This window comes from Natrix helvetica (genome assembly GCF_964273705.1).
Source record: "Natrix helvetica genome assembly, chromosome: 1".
Taxonomy (NCBI): Eukaryota; Metazoa; Chordata; class Lepidosauria; order Squamata; family Natricidae; genus Natrix; species Natrix helvetica.
Window position 1 is genome coordinate 359,383,761 of NC_138548.1, and position 26,599 is coordinate 359,410,359.

The 26,599-nt window shown below is 46.1% G+C and overlaps 2 protein-coding genes across 7 annotated transcripts in view; both read right to left on the reverse strand.

Moving 5' to 3' along the window:
* LOC309397907 (uncharacterized protein) overlaps nucleotides 1–10,062 on the reverse strand; it is a 25,173-nt gene extending 15,111 nt beyond the window's left edge. The window contains exons 1-2 of one of the 3 annotated variants that reach the window (XM_081964339.1): nucleotides 9,923–10,062; nucleotides 2,100–2,551 (exon numbers count right to left, since the gene is read on the reverse strand). In XM_081964339.1, coding sequence (XP_081820465.1) covers nucleotides 2,100–2,384 — 285 coding nt within the window. In that variant the 5' untranslated portion in view covers nucleotides 2,385–2,551; nucleotides 9,923–10,062. Of the gene's footprint in view, nucleotides 1–2,099; nucleotides 2,552–2,763; nucleotides 3,061–4,458; nucleotides 4,914–9,922 lie in introns of those variants that run through there. The other 2 variants (XM_081964340.1, XM_081964341.1) reach the window with 2 other exon arrangements.
* Nucleotides 10,063–15,957: 5,895 nt separating this feature from the next.
* Nucleotides 15,958–25,500, reverse strand: LOC309398086 (uncharacterized protein). 4 transcript variants are annotated; one of them, XM_081964614.1, is made up of 3 exons: nucleotides 25,433–25,455; nucleotides 21,041–21,057; nucleotides 15,958–18,659 (listed from the first exon to the last, which is right to left on the reverse strand). In XM_081964614.1, the coding sequence occupies exon 3, from the start codon at nucleotides 18,580–18,582 to the stop codon at nucleotides 17,014–17,016; it is 1,569 nt and encodes a 522-aa protein (XP_081820740.1). In that variant the 5' UTR covers nucleotides 18,583–18,659; nucleotides 21,041–21,057; nucleotides 25,433–25,455; the 3' UTR covers nucleotides 15,958–17,013. The 4 variants fall into 4 exon arrangements, 3 of the variants coding, with proteins under 3 accessions (XP_081820740.1, XP_081820741.1, XP_081820739.1); XM_081964615.1 differs by lacking the exon at nucleotides 21,041–21,057 and having other exon boundaries at nucleotides 15,958–18,660; nucleotides 25,416–25,433; XM_081964613.1 differs by lacking the exon at nucleotides 25,433–25,455 and having other exon boundaries at nucleotides 21,041–21,097.
* Between the last annotated feature and the right edge of the window lie 1,099 nt (nucleotides 25,501–26,599).

Here is a 26,599-nt window from a genome sequence, read left to right on the forward strand (position 1 = left end):
TGTCAACCCTGAGCAACAAATAGTCTCCTTTATACTATACAATACAATAGCAGAGTTGGAAGGGACCTTGGAGGTCTTCTAGTCCAACCCCCTGCCTAGGCAGGAAACCCTATGCCGTTTCAGACAAATGGCTATCCAACATCTTCTTAAAGACTTCCAGTGTTGGGGCATTCACAACTTCTGGAGGCAACTTCTGTTCCACTGATTAATTGTTCTAACTGTTAGGAAGTTTCTCCTCGGTTCTAAGTTGCTTCTCTCCTTGGTTAGTTTCCACCCATTGCTTCTTGTTCTACCCTCAGGTGATTGGAGAATAGTTTGACTCCCTCTTCTTTGTGGCAACCCCTGAGATATTGGAACACTGCTATCATGTCTCCCCTAGTCCTTCTTTCTCTTAAGCTAGACATACCCAGTTCCTGCAACCGTTCTTCATATGTTTTAGTCCCCAGTCCCCTCATCATCTTTGTTGCTCTTCTCTGCACTCTTTCTAGAGTCTCCACATCTTTTCTACATCGTGGCGACCAGAACTGAATGCAGTACTCCAAGTGTGGCCTTACCAAGGCATTATAAAGTGGTATTAACACTTCACGTGATCTTGATTCTATCCCTCTGTTGATGCAGCCTAGAACTGTGTTGGCTCTTTTGGCAGCTGCTGCACACGGCTGGCTCATATTTAAATGGTTGTCCACTAGGACTCCAAGATCCCTCTCACAGTTACTACTGTTGAGCAAGGTACCGCCTTTACCGTACCTGTGCATTTCGTTTTTCTTGCCTAAATGTAGAACCTTACTCTTTTCATACCCTTTATTGGTAAGAGTACTTCAAGTGCGGCAGTACCTTTTCCAACTCAATTTTATTACAGGGCATAAGGTTTCTTGGCCTTCAGTTCGCTCACAAAAACATCTGCCTATTGATAAAAATGTGTTCGTCAGAGAAAGTGCCATCGGATCAGTCCCGATTTTCCCTTGGGTCTGCAAGGAATCGGACCTGAGATCCATACACTCCAGGGGCCCCTCTGATCTCATCTGTTTCATAAATGCCAATTTAAAGCCATGAGATCTGGCCACACTGAAGAACCTTTTCAGTAATCAGTAGCTCCATCTCACTTTTCTCCTGAAACAGCAGATCATCATCATCCTCTTTTAACAACCACATCAGAGGTGGGTTGCTCCCGGGTCGGCCTGGATTGGGGGAACCGATAGTAACAGCGGCGGGAGGCTCCTGGATGCTTCTGCGCATGCGCAAGAGCGAATCAGTAGTAAAAAAATTGGAAACCCACCACTGAACCACATAATCCCCTGCGGGGTGAAGTCTGGGCAACTGAAAGGAGCTGCGTGTTTATTAGCCGGATGCCCTTCCTGTCGCCAATGCGGAGGTTTGTTCAGCAGATACCGTATTTTTCGGGATGTAAGACACAGCTTTTTCCCTCAAAAAAGAGGCTGAAAATCGGGGTGTGTCTTATACACTGAATACAGCATTTTTTGCCTCCCGAAACCCCGCCTCCTTTACCAAAATGGCCGTGCATTGTCTTTAGGAGGCTTCCAGAGTGCTCCTGGGGGCTGGGAGGATAGAAATGAGCAAAGAAAGGGCCATATTTTGGCTCAATTTTTTCCCCCACAGCCCCCAGAAGCACTCTATAAGCCTCCTAAAAGCTATGCATACCTTTTTTTGACAAAAAATGGGCCTGTGTTAGGGAAAAACGGGTCATGTTTTACTCACTTTGGGGGGGGGGGCATCCCCCAGGAGCACTCTACAAGCCTCCTAAAGGCTATGCATGCCCTTTTTTTTTGAAAAAAACAAAAAACAGGCCCGTTTTTTGCAAAAAAAATTCCATTTATGGGAAGTCTGCAGAGTGCAAAAAACTTTTTTTTAATTTGCCTCTTCAAAATATTAGTGCGCTTTATACTCCGGTGCATCTTATACTCCGAAAAATACGGTACATTCTCGTTTTACCCAGAGGGAGAAATATCTGCCTCTACCTAGGATCAAACTCACAGCCTTCTGACCGTGAGGCAAGAGCTCCGCCTCCTCTAGGCCACCGCACCCCTCTCTCCCGAAACAGCAGATTCCTCCTGGAAAATGCCAAGCGGTCCCAGGCTCACCTGATCTTCTTCTCCTTCCCCCCGTAAGACGTCTTCTATCAGCTTCTGCCTTTGCGATTCCTGGTTTTGCATCTGATCCTGGGATGTGTCCGAGTGGACGGCATTCACCTCATCCAAGATGGCCGCCCCCTTTCTTTCCCTGCTATTCCCAGCCTGGAAGGCGAGAGAGGCCTTGGGAGCCGTTTGGGGGCCTACCCCATCCAGTTCACCCATTTTCTCTTCCTGCTTCAACCTTTCCCTCAACTCTGGGCTCGCGGGCAAAGGGTCTCCTTGCTTGGTCCTCATCTTCAGGACCAACGCAGCTGGAATTTGGAGAGGCGAGAAGCCCAGAGGTTCAACTTCTTGATTCTGCAAAGTCAGTGGATTGTTGTTTGGTAACACCGGCTGAAGGACACGGTCACCGAAGAGGCAAGACGGGTTGATTTCCAGCTAGCCAGAAGATCTTTCCTTACCTGAAAGAGGGGGGGAAAAAACCCATAATAGCTTGACACAGATAAGCTAATCTTGTACAGGTGGTCCTTGACTTAGAACAGTTCAGTTAATGATGATTCAAAGTTACGACGGCACTGAAAGGAGGGACGTATGACCGTTTTTAACACGGACGGCCGTTCCAGCATCCCCGTAGTCACGTGATCAAAACTCAGAAACTTGGCAACTGACTCACATTTATGACAATAGCAGCGTCCTGGGGTGACGTGATAATTTTTTACGACCTTCTGATAAGCAAAGTCAACGGGAAGCCAGATTCATTTCACAACCATGTTCCTGAATGGCTCAAAGGTTGAGATCCATCCTTCCGAGATGGGTAAAATGTTAGGGATGGAAGTGGGGGCAAATAGGCTGACTCTGTGAACCGCTTAGAGAGATCTGTGAAGTGGTATAAAAGCCTAAGTGCTACTGCTATCGCTGCCAGCTTAACAACTGCAGTGCTTCACTTAACAACCGTGGCAACAAGTATCATAAAATGGGGCAAAATCTACTTAACAACTGTCTTGCTTAGCAACAGAAATTCGGGGCTCCTTTGCCAAGGTTTGAGAAAGCTTTAAGCACTGACCTGGTCACCATCGTCTTAACTCAGGGGGTCTCCAACCCTCGGTCTGTGGACCGGCACTCAGCTGCAGCATGCCAGCAACCAAGCCACGTAAATAAGCAAAGCCCCATCCACGGGATGCAGGCGGCATGCAAAACTATGCCCCCGCCCCCAGTCCATAGAAAAACCTCTCTCTACAGAACCGGTCCCTGGTGCCAAAAGATTGGGGGCCGTTGCGTTAAGTGACTAGGAATTAAAATGCAGGCAGGCAGGCAAGGGAATGAATGGATCCGTGATGGCAAACCTATAGTCCGCCCTCTCTGTGGCCACGCCAGCCGTCGCCTCAACTCTGCTGCGCATGGTCATGTGCCTCCGGCCGGCTGGGGAACACGTGCAGGGGTGTCCGTGCATGCAGGGGGGCGGGGCGCTTGCAGGGGGACACATGTACAGGGCGCGCGCATTGCATTTTGGGGGTTTGGGCACGCACGCGCACATTTGCACACACTTTGGACACACAGTTCAGAAAAAGTTAGCCATCACTGGAATAGGTGCTCTTCCTATCCCTTCTTCCTGTCCATCAGAATAAAAACACTAATTGGGAGATTGTCCTAAAGGGGCTGTTTTTTTCAAGAGGCAACAGGACTTTCTGGTTTTTCTTTGAAGAAGTTTCGCTTCTTTGAAGAAGTTTTTCTTTGAAGAAGTTTTGCTTCTCCTCCAAGAAGCTTCTTCAGCTAGAGCTGAAGTTTCACTTCTCCACCAAGAAGTTAGAGCTGAAGTTTCGCTTCTCCTCCAAGAAGCTTCTTCAGCTAGAGCTGAAATTTTGCTTCTCCTCCAAGAAGCTAGAGCTGAAGTTTCGCTTCCCCTCCAAGAAGCTAGAGCTGAAGTTTCGTTTTTCTGCCAAGAAGCTTCTTCAGCTAGAGTTGAAGTTTCGCTTCTCGTCCAAGAAGCTTCTTCAGCTAGAGTTGAAGTTTCACTTCTCCTCCAAGAAGCTAGAGCTGAAGTTTCGCTTCTCCTCCAAGAAGCTACTTCAGCTAGAGCTGAAGAAGCTTCTTGGATGAGAAGTGAAACCTCTTCAAGGAAAAACCAGAAAGTCCTGTTGCCTCTTGAAAAAAACAGCCCCTTTGGGACCACCACAACCTGGGATGAGAGAGAATCTCCCTAGACAATTGTGAGATCGCCAGTCATATCTCTACAGGCTGACAAATTCCCCCACTGAGGATACGGCGTACGCTGTACAGCTATTCCTCGACTTACAACTGTTCTCTTAGTAACCGTTCAGAGTTACAACGCCACTGAAAAAAGTGACTGAGGACCGTTTTTCATACTTACGACCGGCGCAGCAGCCCTATGGTCACATAATCAATATTCGGAGGCTTGGCAATTGACTCATATTTACGACGGTTGCAATGTCCCAGAGTCACGTGATCCCCTTTTGCGACGCTCTGACAAGCGAAATCAGAGAGGGAGCTAGATTTCCTTAACAACCGTGTTACGGACTTAACCACAGCAGGGATTCACTGAACAAAGTCTGGCAAGGAAGATCCTAAAATGGGGCAAAACTCACTTAGATCGCCGTCTCACTTAGCAAACATCAATTTCGGGCTCAATTGCGGTCGTATGTTGAGGACTACCTGTATAACTTGAAAAGACTCCTTAAGGGACTGCACTGAATAATAAATCAACTACAATAATGAAGAAAACGCACCGATGCAGAAAACATAAGAGGGGTTCTCTTTGCAATTACCTCTGTCTTGCATTTGTGCGGTGTGTGTGTATGAGAGAGAGAGAGAAATGGGGGGGGGCTCTCTGTGCATTCAGAGGCTGCCTTATTGCAGCCCCATCTGCTGCCTTATTCCTCAAACTAGCAGGGCCACCCATCCATTTAAAGAGCCTTAATCCTGTCTCGTTCCCTCGGATTTCACAGCCATTCCCTTCTGCATTCTTGAGTCTCTCTCTTCCCCACTCCTTAAACTTAAGAAACTCACCAGATCCCGCCCAGCCATTGACCCCCACCCCAGAATGGAAAAAAAATTCCTAGGTGGAAAAGAAGGTGGAAATAGTGTTAAAAGCAGGAAGTGACCTAAAAAAGCCATTTTACAACTCTTCTTCCTAGAAGACACCCTAGGAATAAACGTCTCGGTCAATTTAACCCTTAAGAGAGATTTTTTCCTCGGTAAAACAGCATTCCGGGGAAAGACCGCAGATCAGACTTTTCTGAACCAGAGGCTCTCAAATGAAGCTGGAGCTGGATTGCCAGCCCCAGCATCCCCAGCAGGTAGGCCCATATGCAGCCTGTGGAGCGATGGGAGCTGTAGTCCAGCACTTCTGGAGGGTGGCCAAGTAGGTAAAAACAGATCGCTTCGGCTCTCAAGCGGAACAGTCGAGTTAAAGCTTTGTGCATAAATGTGATTTATGACAATTGACTCCAAACTGCGCCTGAGATTAGCCTCTGCGGGTTGCTCTAAAATCCTGGAATTCGGGAGAAACTTCCTAACAGTGAGGACAAAGAAACAAGAGGAACAACTTGCCTTCAGAAGTTGTGGATGTTCCATCACAGGTAGCTTTTAAGAAGAGACTGGACAGCCACCTGTCTGTCTGTAATGGTATAGGGTCTCCTGCTTGAGCAGGGGGTTGGACTAGAAGACCTCAAAGGTCCCTTTCAGCTCTATTACAATTCTGATTCTAAAATCTGGACGCTTGGTAATCAGGGTGTATTTATGACGGTTTCAGTCTTCTGGGGTCACACGTGATTGTTGTTTTGAGACCATCCCAGTCAGCTACCGACAAGAAGAGTTGGGGAAGCCACAATCACATAACAACCAGGGCAAAAATGGTAAAATCTGGCACAACTCACAACTGCTTCACTCAGTGAAAAAAATCATGATTGTGAATCAAGGATGAGGTGTACTGTAATGCCAATTTATTTTCAAGACCGTGCCAAAATTTAGATACTTTTCATCTCCTTTCTCCCATGATCTGCTAGCATCAAAGCTGCTTTTTTGTGTGACTTACGCACACCTACGTCCTTAAAGAGTTGTTTCTATTTGAATCACGAAACAAAATCTGCATTTCCCCATAATCAACCCAGCTGGTGGGTAAATTGATCTTTTCACTTATATTGAATATGTGTATACATACAGGCAAAGAAATTTTTTTTAAAGGTTAGGGAGAAGCTACATTTTTACGCGGCTTTTCTACAATTATAAAAACAATGAACAACTGGGAAAATATATGATCATATTAATACGCTCAATTCATTATTTTTAAATTCCCGTTGACCTAATTTTCTTAACGGCTAGTAATTTATTTCCAAAATAAAAATGTTAATGTGACAGCAAAGAAAAACTCACCTACTATATCTAAATATTGCTCGCCTAAATCCTTCTGAGTGGAACCTGACTTTTTTCAAAGAACATCTAACATCCAAAATTAAGGCTGTCCCCTTTACATTTTTCTGATATTAAAGTTGACCCAAAAACCAGGGTGGATTTGATTTAAATCAAGTTGATTAAAATCACGATTTAAATCACTAGTAAAAAGGCTTGATTTAAATAATTTTTAAATAGCATCTGTCATCCTGCAGCCGCTCCATCCTCTGACCTGCTGCTGACTCACCGACAGTCCCATTCACTTAATGGGATGGTCGGTGAGGCGTCAATGACACAACAAAGTGAGCAGCAGGTGAGTGGATGCCCGCTAACAGGCACTGCCAGGATGGCTCTGGAATGACAAGTGCTCTTTAAAGGTAAGGACTCCTTCTTGCTGGTAGTTCTCAGGTTGCAGAGCTTGGATTCATTGAATGAGTTTATCAAAAATGTAAATATTCCAGAATATACAGCCTCATGCATCATAACTAACTCAGCTTTCATGCTGAATAACTAAATTGGTAATGCATCTTAAATAGAAAACTATCTTTAGATAGGTTTTTATACTCCAAAAGCATTTTGTTAAAATAAATTTGACAAAAATAAAAAAAAATACAATTTAAATTTTAAAAAATCACCGATTTTTTTTTGAAAATTTTTTATTGGTTTCTACAAATTTTTTAAAGGAGAAGGGGTTAAAAAAGGTATCAAAAATTTTGACAGCTACATCATGCGGGGGGAAGCCGTCCCCCCAAATCTCATAACTTTTACGAAGAGAAATAGAAAAACACCAACATTTGAATAAACATTGGCAGTTTTTGATTTTACATTAAATCATCAGTATATTCAATCATTTTTTGTATCACTTCCAGAAAATTACATTATAACAACAATTGCAATAATATTTCAATTCACTTTTGTGACCTAAAAATCATCGATTTTTATCCACCCTGCCAGCTAACCTTTTAAGAAAGCAAATCCATGACAGTTTCTCAGTGTTATTATAAGCTGCTCATTTTTGAACTTCCCTGAGGCTGGGGATTGAAGCTGCTGGCTACAAGGGGGGAGTCAGAGGACAAAGAGGACTAGGTAGTGGTGGCCCTTTAATTCCATTTCATTTGAACTTCCCTGTCGCTGGTGATTGGAGCTGTTTTCTACAGAGTAACAGAGTAACCTTATCGCAAGCGCACCTTTTTTCCCCCTGCATCCAAGATAAATTTCTATTGATAGGAGAGCTGTTATTTCTGTACAGGTAGTCATCAACTTTACGATCACAATTCAGCCCAGAATTTATGTTTGTCCGGGGAAATTTCACCCTGAGCTAATGAGGAGTAGACCGTCGGCTTTCCTAACAGCATATCCTCAGAAAAAGCAAAAATAAAACCCGATAACATGTTCTAATTAAAACAAACTTTAATATGAAAATAAAATAAAAACAGATCTATCTAATTGTTACATTTTGGCAAGAGCAATTGTCGCCCACCTTCTCCGGTAGGCAGACGAAGATCAAAAAGAAGGTTTAAGAATGTGTGATGTATTAAGAAATGTGTTAAGAAGCATACGCAGTAAATCATTGTCAGATAAGGCCTATGACCTGCGCAGTACATCTTCAGCACGGCTAGCAAACAATTAACACAGTGACAATGTTGCTGAGAAATTTGTTAAGTGAGTTTTGCCCCATTTTACAGCTCTTCTTGCCATAGTTGTTAAGTGAATCATTGTTGGGAGAAATGTCCTTCTGGGTTCGGCTCCAAGTGGGGAAAAAGACACTGGAGTCATGGAGGCTGCTTGGAAAGATGGTTTAATGGTGGACAGGACCACATGGCTTGAGTCCTGAACAACAAAGGTGATCACATGCTTCAATGTTGGTGGAGAAGAAGAGAAGGGAAGAGAAGGGGAAGAGCAGACAAGAAGAAGGGCTGAAGAAGGGCTTGCAGGGATTTTTATAATCTGTTCTGCCCCACCTCTCTGTTTCCTGTTCCTGTGTAAGAAGTGTATTCTGATTGGTTGTCAGACTCCCATGGGCCCCGTGCAAGGGCAACCCTCTAGGCTGTTTTGAATCCAGGTTTGATTGAGTTTAGATGCCATGTGGTCAGTTGAGTAAAGGCTTATTATCCTGCCTTAATCCCATCACAGCTGAAGAGGAGAACTCTTTATTATGTAAAGTGGACTAGCTTGGCCTTCTTAATGGCCCATTGACAAAGTGGGATGGGCTGGAAGCCGCAGGAATTTATTTTGTGTTTAAAATGTGTTTCTCCCTTTTTTCACATCCAGGAAAATATAATATTCTGCCTTATCAATATTTCCTAGGATATTTCATTTTTCTGGGAGAGGGCTAGGTGATAACTTCCTACATCCCCATAGTTGTTAAATGAGTAACATGGTTGTTAAGTGAATCACCTTTTGCAATCTTCTGACAAGTAATTCAATGGGAAAACCAGATTCACTTAACAATCATGTGACTAACTTGACAATTGCAGTAATTCCCTTAACAAATGTGATAAGAAAAGTTGTAAAATGGGGCGAAACTCACTTAACCAATGTTTCACTTCGCCACATAAATTTTGGGTTCAATTGTGTTTTGTAAGTCGAGTAAACATGGATCCCAAAATTCATCCCAGGAGATGAAGCTCCAAAATCTCAGGATCTCCCCACTCCCCAGCCAAGACCCCATCTCTTAGACCTGCCAATTCAACCGAATCTCACAATACACGTACTCCTCGCCTTACAACCATTAGTTTTGTGAGCTGCTACGGCGCCGACACAGGACCGCTCCTCCCACTTACGACCGTCGAAGCTTCCTTACGGCCACGTGATCGAAATTGGGCGGCTGGCAGCCGTTAATGTATTTATGACCATTGCAATGTCCGGAGGTCACTTCCCACAAGGTGAATCAACCGAGGGAAGCTGGATTTGTTCGATGACTGCACGATTCACTTAATAACAGGAGTGATTTGCTTAACCACCGCGGGAGGAAAAAAGGAGTCATAAAATTGGGTGCAACTCACTTAACGGCCGCCTCGCTTAGCAATCTGATCCCCATCCTGGACATAAATCGAGGACCGCCTGCATCTCTCTTACTCTAACCCTCCCTGGCAAAACGGTAGCGGTGGAGGAGGGAAGGCTGGAGCTGAGAGCACATAATCCACGCGTGGAATGAATGAGGGCAGCCAACTGAGCAGGTGCAAAGGCTCTGAGTCCTTGTGGCATCTAGAGAAGGGTGAAAGTGGGGGGGACACATCCACAGGGGGGGGGGCTTTCCTGCAATCTCCCCACGTCCGCCTCCCCGGTTTTGGAGATCCCCGCAAGCGATCTTAGGATCTTAGGTGGGTGGGTGGATCCCCCCCCCCCATTAGAGCCACTGACCCATTCGCAGCATCTGGGCTCCCTTCCACCACCCAGTTAGGGATTCTTCCCGCTGCTTTTACCTCTTTTCTCCTTTGCAGCCCCGGATCACCTCCTCCGCTTTCCCTCCGAGGGGGGGTCGTCGGAGGGGCTCCTCCTGCCGTCCGGGACGAAGCGGGAGGCGACAGAAGGCGGGGAGAAAGAAGGCGAGCCTTCGTTCCCTTCTCCCAGCCCCGGCGCTCGAGGGGTTAAGGAGATGGAGGTGCCACTCCTAAAGGGGCAGGAAGTGTCAGCCAGTGGCGGAGAGGAATGCAAGTAGCTCAAGGCAACTTCCGGCTCCTTTTTTTTTTTTTTGCAAAACGGAGGGGTAGAGCAGGGGTCTCCAGCCTTGGCAATGTTAAGACTCGTAGACTCCAACTCCCAGAATTCCTCAGCCAGCATGAGAATTCCTCAGCCTCAGCATGGCTGGCTGAGGAATTCTGGGAGTTGGAGTCCACGAGTCTTAACGTTACCAAGGCTGATCCCTGGGGTAGAGGATCTTCTCTGCAGTGGATCGATGGCGTGTAAGGCTTGTTGGGGTGCTGGAAGGATGAACGGGGAAGTACCTTGTAGGGCCAACATGTGGGCATCGAGCAATGTACTGTTGGGAGAAATATCCATCTGGTCCAGTTCCAAACTGGGTGCTGGAAACACGGGAGGGGGAGGGGGGGCTGATTGGAAAGATTAATGATGAACTGATTGGAAAGTTTAATGATGAACAGAACCGACAGCAGTCTTGGGTCAGCTGAGGTTTTTGTCAGTATGTGGATTTTTATACAGTTTTTTTCTACAGCGTTTAGGCTTGTTTTTTTTTAATTATTATTATTTTGTGATCTGATTTTAATTAGTTTGTCTTGGGAAGGCCAGCAACGAATGAGTCTCAAGAGCTGGCTTCCTTGGATTTTTAATCTTGTTTAACAAATGTAATTAATCCTAGATGCCGGCTTCCTTAGGAGTTTTAATCCTGTCTTGAATGGATTACCAAATCTGCATTTCCAAAAAAACTGCCTCCTCAGTTTATGTTTGGGAGCAGGGAGACTTGGGGCTGCTTCCTGCCTCTAAAAAAACCATGTTTCTCCATTTCTAATTTTGGGAAATGTAATATTCTGCTTTTTTAATATTTCTCAAAGTATTTCTAGGAGAGGGGGGGGGGGTCTTCCCACAGTACAAATTAAATGATGTATTCAACATTTTGTCTAGGTGTCTATAGAGATTATCAGTCAATCCATGGTTGTCCCAAAGGTGCTCTTTTCAAGAGGCAACTGGACTTTCAGGTTTTTTTTTTTCTTTGAAGGCGTTTCACTTCTCATCCAAGAAGCTTCTTCAACTCTGACTGGATGGTGGGGAATGGAAAGGTTTATATCTCAGGTGTTGCCACAAAGAAGAGGGAATCAAACTATTTTCCAAGGCAGCCGAGGGTAGAACAAGAAGCAATGGGTGGAAACTAATCAAGGAAAGAAGCAACTTAGAACTGAGGAGAAACTTCCTGACAGTTAGAACAATTAATCAGTGGAACAGCTTGCCTCCAGAAGTTGTGAATGCCCCAACACTGGAAGTCTTTAAGAAGATGTTGGATCGCCATTTGTCTGAAACGGTATAGGGTTTCCTGCTTAGGCAGGGGGTTGGACTAGAAGACCTCCAAGGTCCCTTCCAACTCTGCTATTGTATTGTATTGTATTGTATTGTATTGTATTGTATTGTATATTCCTTGCAGACAGCTGGTCATTTGCATTCTTTTAGTGAGTGTTGGAACTCACTAAAAACTAAGTAACAGAGTGAGCTCCCTTTACTTGTCCCAGCTTCTGCCAACCTAGAAGTTCGAAAGCATATAGAAATGCAAGTAGACAAAATAGGGACCACCTTTGGTGGGAAGGTAACACCGTTCCATGCACCTTCGGCATTTAGTCATGCCGGCCACATGACCACGGAGAACATCTTCGGAAAGCGCTGGCTCTTCGGCTTTGAAACGGAGATGAGCACCGCCCCCTAGAGTCGGGAACAACTAGCACATATGTGCGAGGGGAACTTTTACCTTTAATGAGTTGTTAAGGCCACCTGTGTCCTCAGGGACACCTGAGTGGTGCAAATGGGTGTAGAGCCTTCTTGGAACTTCTGAAAGGGCTGTGTTGTAGACTGGAGATAGAGCAGGGGTGGCGAACAAGTTCGACAAAAAGAGCCAAAATTTTAAACTGTGAGAGTCAGAGAGCCACACCACGCAGTGACCTGCCAAAACAGACAAACACTCACACAAAAGCATATAATTTTAACAATAATATATTAAACACATAATATAACATGCTCAGTCAGGTGTTTTTTGTTATAAATTTTTATAAACCCATTAGAGCTGCTGTATAACTTTTAAATCCATAAATAAGTGGAATCTCTGTCCACCTAACAACCTACAAGATTACTTGATGACCACAACCAGGAATGCCACACTTGCAGTCATTAAACAAAGCAGTCACATATCTCGCTTAATGACTGCTTTGCTCAGTGACGAGATTGTGATTGTAAATCGAGTACAACCTATACATGGGTAAAGCCTGGTCCTAATATTATCTTCCTTTAACCTAATATATGTATTATAATATATATATGAGTTTGGATTATCTTTGATATCTATTACAATTACAGGCTGTGAGAAAAACACTCGTAGAATTTTGGGAAATATACTAACCATGGAAATTCAATTAAATGTTTTCTCCTATTTAAAACTCTGCTGCTCCTGAACCCAGAGCTTCAATATGCAACCATTATTATTAATTTGAGCAATCATTAGAACCTCACCGGAATCCTGCAGCAACTGTGCTAGACTTTGAAGCATTATTTTTTTGGGCGCAGCAGAGGGCGCTGTTGAGCTACACCCGGAAGTACTGGTGGAGAGCTGGTGGAGTGCAGGCAAGCGTCTCGTCGACCGTACTTCTGGGTTTAGCGCGCGATCCAAGCCACAGTAAACTAAATAATGGTAAGAGGCAAAGAGCCTCATTTATTTTGGCCGCGAGCCGCATGCGGCTCGCGAGCCGCGTGTTCGCCACCCCTGAGATAGAGGATGTCCTATTCCTCCCCCCGCACACACACACTTGTTGAGAAAGGGCTGTTCAATTCTGACATATGTAAATGACCTCTTTGACCCCTCTTTCAAACTAGGGATCCTTTCTGTATACATTTTTACTCAGGTGACCCTAACAATACAGTTAAACCTGCAGGTGGCCTCAATGACTCTAAAAGGATGCAAATGCCCAGCTGTCTGCAAGGAGTATAAATCCTTCCATTCCCCACCATCCAGTCAGAGCTGAAGAAGCTTCTTGGATGAGAAGGGAGATGGCTTCAAAGGAAAACTAGAAAAGTCCAGTTGCCTCTTGAAAAAGCACATTTGAGAGTCTATGGAGATTCTCAGTCATCCGGGTCACGGTTGTCCCAAAGGTGTTTTTTTTTTCAAAAGGCAACCGCACTTTGTTTATCCTTGAAGATGTTTTGCTTCTCATCCAACTGAACGTCCAACTGAACTGAAGAAGCTGCTTTGAATGAGAAGTGAAACGTCTTCAAAGAAAAACAAAGTCCAATTGCCTTTTGAAAAAAACGCCTTTGGTTCTTCAGTTTCTTTATAAACAGTTTAGATGAGGGGATAGAAGGGGAACTTCTCTAATTTACTGATGACACCATACTTGGGGGAATAGCCAATGTTGTGGAAATCAAGGATTCAAAGACCAGCTCTTTCCAATGCAAGAAAGTTTATTGCACAGGTTCAAACACCAAAATTAGGAACAACAGTCTGAACCCTGAAAGGTCCACCTTAGCAAACTTATATAGTCATTGTGACGTAAGCACTTACATATACATACATATTCCAAATATGGTAAAAGGATGGGTGGAAAAGTACAGAAAATACAAGAATAAAAATCTGTTAGTAGGCAGTTTATAAACCACAGACATCTACAAGAAAATTAAGGAACTGTCCCCTGTCCCTGACCGATAAACAGGAAACATCCGTCAGGCCTGTCTGTGCTTAAAGATAAAAATATCAATGCCCTGCATCAGCGATTCAAACTGCAGCTGTCTGCACATTCCTCCTTGACCAAAGTTTGCACTTATAATGAACCAAAGTTTGAGGCCTAGTTTTTCTCCTACCTCACCAATAACTTTAAAAATAGGCTCAAGGTACTGAAAGATCCTGTCCAACAAGATGCAATTCAATGGTGAAAAAAATAAGGGCTTACACTCAGGCCAGAAAAAACAAATCACAGGTATAAAATAGGCCAGCGATGGAGAACCTTTTTGGCACCGAGTCTCTTGTGGCACTTCATCACCCTCAGCTCCTCGGTAAACCAAGGGGCCTGGGTGGATCGCTGCCGCAGGAGAAGCCGCAAAGGCGCAACCCGGTCTAAGGCACCGGCAGCCGCACTGTTCCATGCGGCCACCAGGTCCTCCATCCGGGAGCGGGTCAGGACTACAGGAAGTGGCCCAAGCTCCGTCTGGAACCTATCAGGTTCCATCAGGCGCCTGGGACGGAACCATCTAGGACATTCCGGTTCTGCCTCCCCGCGATGGGGGGTAGCACCCAGGAAGTCAAGCCAGAGAAGTGAGTGATCTGACCATGACAGGGATATAATAGCTAATTCCCCTACTCCCAGATCACTCCTCCACTGGTCAGAGACAAAAATAAGGTCCAGAGTGTGGCCTCCCTCGTGTGTGGGGCCCTGAATTATTTGGGTCAGGTCCATGGCTGTCATGGAAGCCATAACTCCCGAGCCACCTCGGATGATCCCCCTGTCTACGGCAGGTTGAAATCCCCCATAATCAATAGCTTGGGGGTCTCAACCGCCATCTCGGCGATCACCTCGAGGAGCTCTGGCAGGGCCGCTGATGCATAGCGAGGAGCCAAGTATACAATCAGCAAGCCCAACTGTTTCCCTGGGCCCCACTTCACGCACAGAGACTCACACCCGGATATCTGTGGCACAGTGAACTCTCTCGGCTCCAGTCCTTCCTTTACAATAACCGCTACCCCGCCACCCCTACCCAGTGCCCGAGGCTGATGAAATGCATGGTACCCCGGTGGGCACATTTCCACAAGGGGGAGGCCCCCCTCGTGGCCCAACCAGGTCTCCGTAATCCCTGCAAGGTCCGGCTCCCCCTCCAAAACTAGATCATAAATGAGGGGGAGCCTTTTTCTGTAACTTTTGTAACTTTCCATAATGTATTTGTAAGACATAAATATGAAATGCATCTGTTGCTTTTGATGACCAAGGCAAACCGACGCCCCTCACCAGCTGGTTATCTCAGGGGTGTGGGACTCCTCCGGGTGCCGTCCACTAGGCAGTGCCAGCGGGTGACGCCCAGGAGTAGGGCCTTCTCTGTGATGGGCCCGACCCTCTGGAATGACCTCCCCCCCCCCCGATATTAGAATAACCACCGATCTCCGCTCCTTCCATAAGAAACTTAAGACCCACCTGTTCAGCTTAGCTGGCCTGGCCTAACTGTAGTTTTTGTGTCCCTCTAGCCTGTATTTTAAATTTTTAGGGGTAGATTTTTAGGTTGTTTTAATTTTTAACTATACTGTACAGCCTATCACTTAATCTGTTTTATGGGTATTTAAAAATATTTAAGTTTTGTATATTGTTTTATTTGAGGTCTGTACACCGCCCCGAGTCCCTTTGGGGAGAGGGGGTGGTCTATAAATTTAATAAAATTAAATTAAATTAGAAGTGAAAAAGTTAGCATCAGCAACCCTTTAATGCCAAGGTCTGTTAATACGCTAAACGGCAGTTTCGTATCTTACACAAACACCAGCTGTTCCCTCCTGAGGCATTTTGCAACTTATGTTCCAGTAAGATTTGTAACAGATATTAAGAAGGAGAATTCAAAGGTCAATTAATATGCTGGTTTGATTGTCTTTAACTAAAGGGGAGTCTAGGGGCTCCTAAACCCTAAAGACCTTTTCCTTTTCCAGCCATTTTTCTACCCATTTTCAAGGTTTTCTGGCCCCTTTTTGAGGTTTTTTTGGCCTGTTTGGGGAGCTTTTTTTGGCCTATATTTTAGGCTTTTTTAAGCCTGTTTTTGAGGTTTTTAAAAAAAACAGGCCCCAAAAGCCTCAAAAACAAACTGAAAAAAAAAACCCAAAACAGGCAGAAAAAAGGCCAAAAAAGGCCCGAAAATAAGGCGTGTGGAGCCCAAAAAATAGCTGGCGGGTGGGCAGGGCTTCGGCAATCTTCGGTCTGTAAGAAGCACAGAAATTCTCACCTCCTTTTGGGAGACAAAAAAGTGTGTCTTATAGTCCCAAAAATACAGTATTTCCGCCGTGTGAGTTTTCATGTGACTTCTAAGGGCTGATTCACGGCGGAAAACTGTTCCACGCTCGATGCACCGATAGGGCTTCTCCGCCGAGTGAATTTTCTGATGGTCCCCAAGTTCCGCCTTTTTGAGCAAAACATTTTTCACCCTCCCCACATTTATACGGCTTCCTCCTTGTGTGGAGGCTCTGATGTACCCAAAGTTCTGAACGTTGATAAAAACTTTCCTCACACTGTTGCAGCAGCTTGTAGCCTTTTCCATGTTATCAATTATAAGAATGGGACATGAGACCACGAAGGTAAAAGAGATACAGGTTTATTGATGCATCGAGTTCAGCCTGTTCACACACCAAAATCTGAACTGCCTTGTTTCCGCCCAGGATGCTACTTTTATGCCGTGTTCCACACACTGAGCATTCTCAAGGCGTTTCCATACACGAGACAAACATGACATTTCGAAAAGGAGAAGTTCATTTTGGAATGTTACAAATAGAGAAGTACATAGGACAAATACAAAAAGAGAAGTTCCTATAATGTCTTAGGCTATCGGCAGTTTCAGAAGACCTTTACAGAATCAGAAAATAACAGAATTCTTGGCATTATTTTTTTAAGAAATAGTTTGCTCCCCTTCCTGCCTTACCCCCATGCTTGGCTTCCAGGGCCCCTTCTTTACAGCTCTTGTCACACTCTTCCAGTAAGGTTTATTGCAACATAATAAAAGTCCATATTAAGTCTATATTGATATTCAAAAGTTAGTAAGAAGTTAGAGCCTGGGGGCTCACATACCCAGGTGATATGGTGATATTTTGGCCATTTTCTCCCGGCTGCCTCAACACGCCCCACATTTATAGGACCTTTTCTCCTCTGTGCCCCTTCTGGTGTCTTTGAAGTTCAGCAGAATTCACAAATCGTTTTGCGCATTTTGGGCATTCATAAGGACCGTCGCCAAGGTGAACTTTCTGATGTCGCAACAGATGTGATTTCTGGGAGAAACATTTCCCACACTCTGGGCACTTTTCCCGAATCGTATGTGTTTTCTTATGCCTCCGAAGAGATGAACGCCAACTGAAGCTTTTCCCACACTCGGGGCATTGATAAGAACCTCTCCCTGTGTGAATCTTCTCATGTAACCGAAGGTCTGAACTGCGTGTAAAGCTCTTCCCGCACTCCCGACACCTGTAAGGTTTCTCACCCGTGTGAAATTTCTCATGGGTCCGGAGATATTCTTTGTGAGTAAAAGATTTCCCACATTCCTGACACTGATGAGGTTTTTGTCCGGTATGAATTTGCTGATGCCTCAAAAGATTTGCTTTTCTGCAAAAGCATTTGCCGCACTCAGGGCACTTATGGGGGGTCTCTCCGATATGAATAATGTTGCAGTGATTTCTTAGGGACGACGAATAAGCAAAGGTTGCCCCACAGTCTAAACATTTGTAATCTTTTTCTCCTTTGTGAATTTTCGTGTGACGTTTGAGGCCTCCTTTAGTATGAAAGAACATCCCACACTCGATGCATTGAAAGGGCTTCTCCTGGGAATGAATCATCTGGTGTTGCCACAGGCTTCCCTTTACAGTGAAGCATTTCCCACACTCCGCACACTTGTACAGTTTCCCCCCCGTGTGGGCATCCTGGTGCGCACGAAGATAGGAGTTGGAGGCAAAGCTTTTCCCACACACCTCACATTTAAAGGATTTCTTTCCTTGGTGCTGTTTCTGGTGTCTGCAAAGTGCTGAAAAATAAAAAAATCGTTTCTCACAATCGGAGCATTTATAGGGTCTGTCGCCAGTGTGAGTTGTCCGATGTTGTATCAGGTTGGCCTGGCTGGAAAAACATTTCCCGCATTCTGGACACTCTTCATTTTTCTCCCTTCGGTTTCTTTTCCTGCGACTCCGAAGAGTCGATCGCTGGGCATTTTCCCCCCCGCCCGCATGATAAGACTTGGTTTCTTTGTGAACTTCCTCGTGGAGCCAAAGCTGTGACTTCTGAGCGAAGGCCTTCTCGCATTGGCCGCACTTGTAACGTTTCTCTCCTGTGTAGATTTCCTGATGTTGAAGCAGCTCTGACCTCTGAGAAAAGCACGTTCTTTTCCACCACTTCAGGCATTCCCGAGGTCTCTTTCCCTGGTGGATTCGCTGATGGGCTCCAAGGTCCGAGCCTTTAGCAAAACGCTCCCCGCACTCTCCGCATTTGTAAGGCTTCAGTCCAGGGTGGCTGCGGAGATGTTTGGCAAAGCTCCACACTCCAGGAAAGGATTTCCCACAAAGGAAACACAGTTGAGATTCATTCCCTGTGTGCAGCTTCCGGTGGATCAAAAGGAGGGACCGGTAAGCAAAGGATTTCCCACACTCAGAGCATTCAGAGAGTCTCTCCTGATCCCTTCGGTTGAAGCATTTCCCTCCTTGCATAGTTTCCATAATGGCTCACTTGCGGTTCCTTGTAACCAGAGACTATTTGCAAGCAAAGCATTGACTGCAGGTTTTTCCTGGCCGCACCTGAGGACAAAAGAAAAAGAAGTGAGGACATATATTTGCTCTCCATCAGCTCCCAAAATAGGTAGGAGACCCCTTACATGAGCTCCGGGGGGATCCCAGAGCTTCAATTTCCCCTCAGCCGAATCAAAGCAAGGCTGGGATCCTCCCTGTGGAGCTGACCCGAGATCCCCCTTTCCTCTTCTTAGCAAGACGGGAGGGATGGCCGACAAAATCCCTGTTAGTCCCCCGTCCCCGTCCCCCCCATTTGCCTAACTGAACAGGGATGATCTCTGCCTTTTCCTTTCTCTCGGTTGGGGGCAGGGGGTTTATGCAGATGAGAGACCCACTGCAAGGAGACACAAATACCCCCTAGACTTGCATATGTCAGGTGGCTCCGTATACGTGGACTGAATTTGACAACTTGCCGCAGCCAACACACCATAGTCAATTCACTGGGGCAACGAGCCATGGCCAAATGACCCCAAGACAACTCACTGCAGGACAATTTAACTGTAACGGTAATTATGATATAATAATTGACCAGTTGCTGTAATAGGGCTGTAAATTGAGATGATGCAATGAGAATGAGGCAGCAGCGTTATCACTTTAAGAGGCTGCCTATATAAGGGAGGCCCTGAGAGGGAGCCCCCCCCCTCTTTCTCTCTCCTTCCGTGTTATAGTTGAAGATTGATTGATTGCCTGGTTTTGCCTAGTATGGGTATGTATGCATGCACATACATACATACATACATACATACATACATAAATGCAGAACCTCTGTGTACTGTAATTTGCTCCTGGGTTGTCTCAAAATAGTAGTCACGCTGTGCACACTCTAACGTTAATTCAATGTCATTATTAAAATAAATAAAAAATATTAAATATTAAAAATAAAAATATATAATTACAAGCCCTTCTAAACAGAAGACGACCAACCCTGACATCCTCTAAACTCCACTGAAGCCTGGTAACAAAACATTCGGAAACCAACCCACAAGCTCGGAGAACAAGTTTCCCCCCCTCAAATAAAACAATATTTTAATTGGGCTCCTCCTAGAATGGCTTTATAGGAAGCCTCCTCCCATTAAAATATTAATTATTCCTAATATTAAATGAGGAAGTATACAGTATTTTCCCCCAAAGGAGAAATAGAGAAAAATCTTAACCAAGGCAGAAAGCACCTCCACTCTTCCTGCCATAGCAAAACAGCCTCAAGCAGAAGTTTGAACATGCTGGTTTTTAGGAATGGAGATTTGGTATCCATTCAGAAAGACTGGGGCAATCTATTCATCAGCTAAAGGATAAGCAACACAATTAGGTGAGACAGAGCTGACAAGATTAGCTCGGATAAACACCTAGGATTTGCATTTCCCCTTTTGCCTGTAAAGGCAGCCATGACCCCCACAGGCACCTTGGCCATTTGAATATTAAAGGACATGTTCTTGCACAGGACCAGGCATCTCAATCAACCTCCAATGGAGACCCCAAAGAATGAATAAACACCCATCTCTCTCAACCCCATTTTGTCAGCCATCCCGGAAACACACTTGTTTTTACGGATGTTTCTGGAAAACCAGATAAGCAGAGGCCTTCTTTCCTGCAGCCAGCCTCCATTTCATTTCCAGCATCTTTCTCCCAGCCTCAATACCTCAAATACGGCACCCAAACCTAATCTACATATCAAAAGATAAGGCCTGCAAACACAGAGTTAATTAAATTAGGCCTCCCAGAGGAACTGCATGTTGACAAATGTCCCTGGAGATTCTCCATCATCCAGGTCCTAGTTGTCCCAAAGGGGATTTTTTCAAGAGGCAATTGGGCTTGCTTCTCTGTGGTTTTTTTTTCTTTGAAATCCTTTCACTTCCCATCCAAGAAGCTTTAGTTGAGAGCTAAAGAAGCTTCTTGGATGAGGAGTGGAACATCTTCGAAAGAAAAAAACAGGAAGTGCAGTTGCCTCTTGAAAAAGAACCTTTGCACGTTTGCAAGAAGAAACGTACCTTACACACACACAGATACACATCACTCTAGAATCAGCAGTAGACACATCCCGGACAAGCTCCCCTCCTAAAAATCTGCTACTGTACCCCATTTCTCTGCAGCCTCTCCCTAAAGGCAAACTCATTTTGTTTTTAGGAATAAATATTTCTTCTTTCCTCCCAGCTGTCTGGATCTCATTTTCATTTCTTCTTGGGCAACCTTGGCTCGAACTGGACGGACCATAAAGAGACCTTCTGGGAGCAACTTCCCCAAAGCTCCTTCCCGGATCTCCACGGGGAGCCTCGGCTGGGAGAGGGGGATCCTCCTCCCCCTTTGCACCCCTCGAGGGAAGGGAGGGTGCCCTCCCTGCAGGCAACAAGCGGATGCTGAGCCTCCTCAAGCAAAGGCGGGGATGAAGCCTTACCTGGCCGAAGCGAGAGCCTAGAAGCTTCCTCCGAGGGACCCAGCGCCGATCTTCAAGGGATCTTTTAAGATCTGGGAAGGATTCGGAAGAGCAGCGAAGAAGAGAGCAGCTGCGGGGGCGGGGCTTTGGCCTCCCCTCCTCCAGGCAGCCACGCCCCTGGCAATTAGCTCTTGGGCTGCCTTTCCCTCCCGTGACGATTGGCCAGAAGGGAGAAGATTGGCTCCGCCCCCGAACGTCCCAGCGGGATTTCCCTTCGCGGGCGCCTTCTCCATGCAAATGAGGCGAGGCGGAAGGAACGTTCCACTTTGAGCGTTCGAGAGGGGGGGGAATTGTAGTCAGCGGACTGCCGCAGAGGCTGCCTCCCCCGCGGGGGCTGAAAGGTGGATTCTTCCTATAAGGGAAGCTTTCCCCCCCCCCCCCCGCAAGGAGAAATGTAGCTCCTATTTCTACATTTCTGCTTGAAAGTTCTGGCTGGGTCGTTTGGAAAAATCTGTCTTGGTTTGCCTGCTCGGAAGAGGCTCAATGCAGATAGGCCTCGATTTATAGCAATAGCACTTAGACTTATACACAGCTTCCAGTGCTTTACCGCCCTCTCTAAGCGATTTACAGCCTATTGCCCCCAATAATCTGGGTCCTCATTTTACCCACCTCGGAAGGACGGAAGGCTGAGTCAACCTTGAGCCCGGTGAGATAGCTAGGTCTATTCATAGGGAAATGCCCTCACCTAAGATTCAAGAAAGGTAGGATTAGCCCCCCATCTGTTGCAGCTAATCTTGTTAACAATTCAGGACTCAAGACCAGGAAGGGTTGGAGAACTCAGGTTTATTGGCGCAATGGTTCAAAGCATTAACATGACAGATTCTGAACCCCGGGGCTACGCCCAGGGTGTTACTTTTATATATTTCGCAAACCCGGCACTGCCTGGGCATTAGGCTATGCCACCTGCTTTATCAGTACAAGACACAAGAAAGGAGAAGCGTTACTAAAAAGAGGAAATTCAATAAATGATGACTTTGCTATACTTCTATATGTGGGTGGGTTACATGGGTGGGTCTTATCTTACACCAGGGGTGTCCAAACATGGGAACTTTAAGACTTGTGGACTTCAACTCCCAGAATTCCCCAGCCAGCATGGGTTACTGTTACTATCTGTTACTATTGGTCTACATCCCTTTGCACAAGTCCTCTGGTCAGTTAGAGGAATTATTCCGAACATAGGTTATCCAGCTATAGGTTACATTAAACAAATTCTCCCTCCCGTCAGCAGGGTTTAAGCAAGCTCTCCTTTTTAAGAAGTACATTTCCACCTGCTCAGCAGCTTGGCCTCTATTTTATAGAGCAGTGATGGCGAACCTATGGCATGCGTGCCACAGGTGGCACGCGGAGCCATTTGTCAGGGCACGCAAGGCACTGCTCTCTCAGCTGGCCAGCGGCATGCGTGCGCTGGCCAGCTGAGTTCATCCTTTTTTAAAGCCATTTTTCACCTCCCCAGGCTCCAGAGGCTTTATAGGAGCCTGGGGAGGACGAAAAGAGCCCCCCCTGCCCCCCCTGGAGGCCCTCCGGAGGCTTCATGAGCTTCCCTGAAGCCTCCGGAGCACAAAAAAATGGCCCTACGGGCAAACCGGAAGTTCAGGAACGCAAAACTTCCGGTTTGCTCGGAGGGTCGTTTTGACTGCTCTGGAGGCTTCAGGGAAGCCTCCTGAAGGTCCCTGAAGCCTCCGGAGGGCTTCCGGGGGGGGGCAGGGGAGGCTGTTTTCGCCCTCCCCATGCTCCTATAAAGCCTCTGGAGCCTGGGGAGTGCGAAAAAGCATGCAAAAATGGGGGGGCGGTCGTGCCTGTAGTGCGCGCATTGCATTATGGGTGCAGCACGCCCGCACGCAACCCCCCTGCGCTCCCCCCACTTATGGCACGCGAGCCAAAAAAGGTTTGCCATCGCTGTTATAGAGTGTGGTTCTTTATTATGTCCCTATCTTTTCTAGTACCTTTCTCCCCTGCCTCACATCCATCTCACCACATGGCACCTGGGAAGTTTACATCACCCAGCAAGGCTCAACCGAACCAGATGTCTCACTTAGCAACAGAAATGTTGGGCTCAATTGTGGTCGTACATCGAGGACTACCTGTCCCGGGTTCCTTCAAAGAATGAAAAATGGACCTTTTTGGCTTTTTCTTCTTCCTGTTTGGAAGACATGCTACACCCACTATAGCTTTCGACTTGTTCTCCAAAGGGAGCCCCACGCATAGCAGTGGTCCAAGAGTGAGATGCCCCTTGGCAAGACTCTCTTCAGAGTCTTTCCATGTGTGAATGTGAGAATACAGGTAGTCCTCGACTTATAACAATTCGTTTAGTGACTGTTCAAAGTTACAACAGCACTGACAAAAGTGAGTCACTGCACGTTTTTCACACAATGATTGCAGCAACCCCATAGTTGTGTGATCAAAATCCAGATGCTGGGCAACTGGTTCATATTTATGACGGTCGCAATGTGCCGGAGTGATGTGATCTCCTTTTGCGACCTCCTGACCAGCAAGGGGGAAGCCATGTTCACTTAACAACCATGTTCCTAACTTATTCAACTGCGGTGATTCACTTAACAATGATGGCAAGAAAGGTCGTAAAATGGGGCAAAACTCATTTAAACGTTTCCCTTAGCAACATAAACTTTGGGCTTAGTTGTGGTCATAACCTGTAAAATAAGGGCCGGAGGGGATTGTGACTTGTCTAAAGATTTATCATTTCTTCCAGGTGGCACACAGAGCCATTTGTTGAGGCACGTGAGACATTGCCTTGTCAGATCCAATGGAGACCCCAAAGAATGTATAAAGGCCCATCTCTCTCAACCCCATTTTGTCAGCCACCCCGGAAACACACTGTTTTCAGGGAAGTTTCTGGAAAACCAGATAAGCAGAGGCCGTCTTTCCTGCAGCCAGCCTCCATTTCATTTCCAGCATCTTTCTCCTGGCTTCAATAAATTACCCAAACCTAATCTACATATCAAAAGATAAGGCCTGCAAACACAGAGTTAATTAAATTAGGCCTCCCAGAGGAACTGCATGTTGACAAATGTCCCTGGAGATTCTCCATCATCCAGGTCCTAGTTGTCCCAAAGGGGATTTTTTCAAGAGGCAATTGGGCTTGCTTCTCTGTGGTTTTTTTTCCTTTGAAATCCTTTCACTTCCCATCCAAGAAGCTTTAGTTGAGAGCTAAAGAAGCTTCTTGGATGAGGAGTAGAACATCTTCGAAAGAAAAAAACAGGAAGTGCAGTTGCCTCTTGAAGAAGAACCTTTGCATGTTTGCAAGAAGAAACGTACCTTACACACACACACAGATACACATCACCCTAGAATCAGCAGTAGACACACCCCGGACAAGCTCCCCTTCTAAAAATCTGCTGATAAGGCAGGACATAAAGTGAGACAAGGACATAAAAGTGAGACAAGACATGAAATATAGAGAAGAAGTATTTTTTAAGTCTTTTAGACAAACAGGAAGATTACATGTCAAACCACAACCTCACACTGCTGTAAGTTCCGTAAACCGCAAATACTTAAAAGGAAACGTAGGCACTTTTGTGGAAGTTGACTGTAACCTCGAATTACAAAGGGGGAAACAAGATGTTTATCTGCTTCTTGCATAGGAACAGTAGCCTATAGATCAGTGTTTCTCAACCTTGTCGACTTTAAGTCTTGTGGACTTCAACTCCCATAATCCCCCAGCCAGGACTTAAAGTCGACAAGGTTGAGAAACACTGATCTATAGACTGTTTAACCAATTAGCGCAGACATAGTACATTTCCGTGTTTAGCTGTTTTTGAGGAACGTATAAGAAAACCTCGTTCAGATGTACATGTGGCTGTCCTGCCTGTCTTGCTCTGAACCTTTGGTGCCAAATAAAACTACTACTCTTGATCCCGAAGTCTGAGTCCCTTCATTTTCTGCAACACTCCTGTACCCCATTTCTCTGCAGCCTGTCCCTAAAAGCAAACTCATTTTGTTTCTAGGAATAAATGTATCTTCTTGACTCCCAGCTGTCTGGATCTCATTTTCATTTCCTCTTGGGCAACCTTGGCTCGAATTGGAACTCCATACAATTCTTCTGACAGATGAGAAGAGAAACATTTTCAAAGGGGGGGGGGGGCACCCAGAAAGTCCAGTTGCATTTTGGAAAAGAAGCACCTGTTTATGGGACGGACCATAAAGAGACCTTCTGGGAGCAACTTCCCCAAAGCTCGTTCCCGGATCTCCACGGGGAGCCACGGCCGGAATAGGGGGATCCTCTTCCTTTGCACCCCTCGAGGGAAGGGAGGGTGCTGCACCCTGCAGGCAACAGGCGGATGCTGAGCCTCCTCAAGCAGAGGCGGGGATGAAGCCTTACCTGGCAGAAGCGAGAACCTAGAAGCCTCCTCCGAGGGATCCAGCACCGATCGTCAAGGGACCGTTTAAGATCTGGGAAGGATTCGGGGGACCAGGCGGAAGAGCAGCGAAGAAGAGAGCAGCTGCGGGGGCGGGCCTCCCCTCCTCCAGGCAGCCACGCCCCTCGGCAATTAGCTCTTGGGCTGCCTTTCCCTCCCGTGACGATTGGCCAGAAGGTAGAAGATTGGCTCCGCCCCCGAACGTCCCAGCGGGATTTCCCTTCGGGGGCGCCTTCTCCATGCAAATGAGGCGAGGCGGAAGGAACGTTCCACTTTGAGCGTTCGAGAGGGGGGGAATTGAGGTAGTCAGCGGACTGCCGCAGAGGCTGCCTCTCCCGCGGGAGCTGAAAAGTGGATTCTTCCTATAAGGGAAGCTTCCCCCCCCCCCCCCCAAGGAGAAATGTAGCTCCTATTTCTACATTTCTGCTTGAAAGTTCTGGCTGGATCGTTTGGAAGAATCTGTCTTGATTTGCCTGCTCGGAAGAGGCTCAATGCAGATAGTCCTCAATTTATAGAAATAGCACTTAGACTTATATAGCGCTTTACAGTGGTTTACAGCCCGCTCTAAGCGGTTTTACAGAGTTGGCCTATTGCCCCCCAATAATCTGGGTCCTCATTTTACCCACCTCGGAAGAACGGAAGGCTGAGTCAACCTTGAGCCCGGTGAGATTCAAACTGCAGGCAACTGGCAGTCAGCAGAAGGAGCCTGCAGCACTGTAGGAAGTTAGCACCCACCCTTCTCTTAGAAAAATGAAATATTCTTAAGAAATATTAAAAAGGCAGAATATTTTATTTCCCTGGATGAGAAACGGAGAAACATGTTTTTAGGCAGGAAACAGACTCACTCTTAATCTTCTATTAATATGCTTTTTCGGCGGATTCCATCTTACATAGGGGTGTCCAAACTTGGCAACTTTAAGACTTGTGGACTTCAACTCCCAGAATTCCCCAGCCAGCTGGCTGGGGAATTCTGGGAGTTGAAGTCCACAAGTCTTAAAGTTGCCAAGTTTGGACACCCCTGATCTAAATCTAAGACGGCTTGAAGCCGAATGATCCGATTGAGCATATAGACTGGGGTGCAGTACCCCCAGGATCCGTCCTCGGCCGTCTTAGATTTAGCTGGGGAACGGATTGACAAATCTCTAAA

Bases quoted from the DNA above. Each gene is read 5' to 3' on its own strand.
- LOC309398086 (XM_081964614.1), bottom strand. From the start codon at position 18,582: ATGGAAACTATGCAAGGAGGGAAATGCTTCAACCGAAGGGATCAGGAG.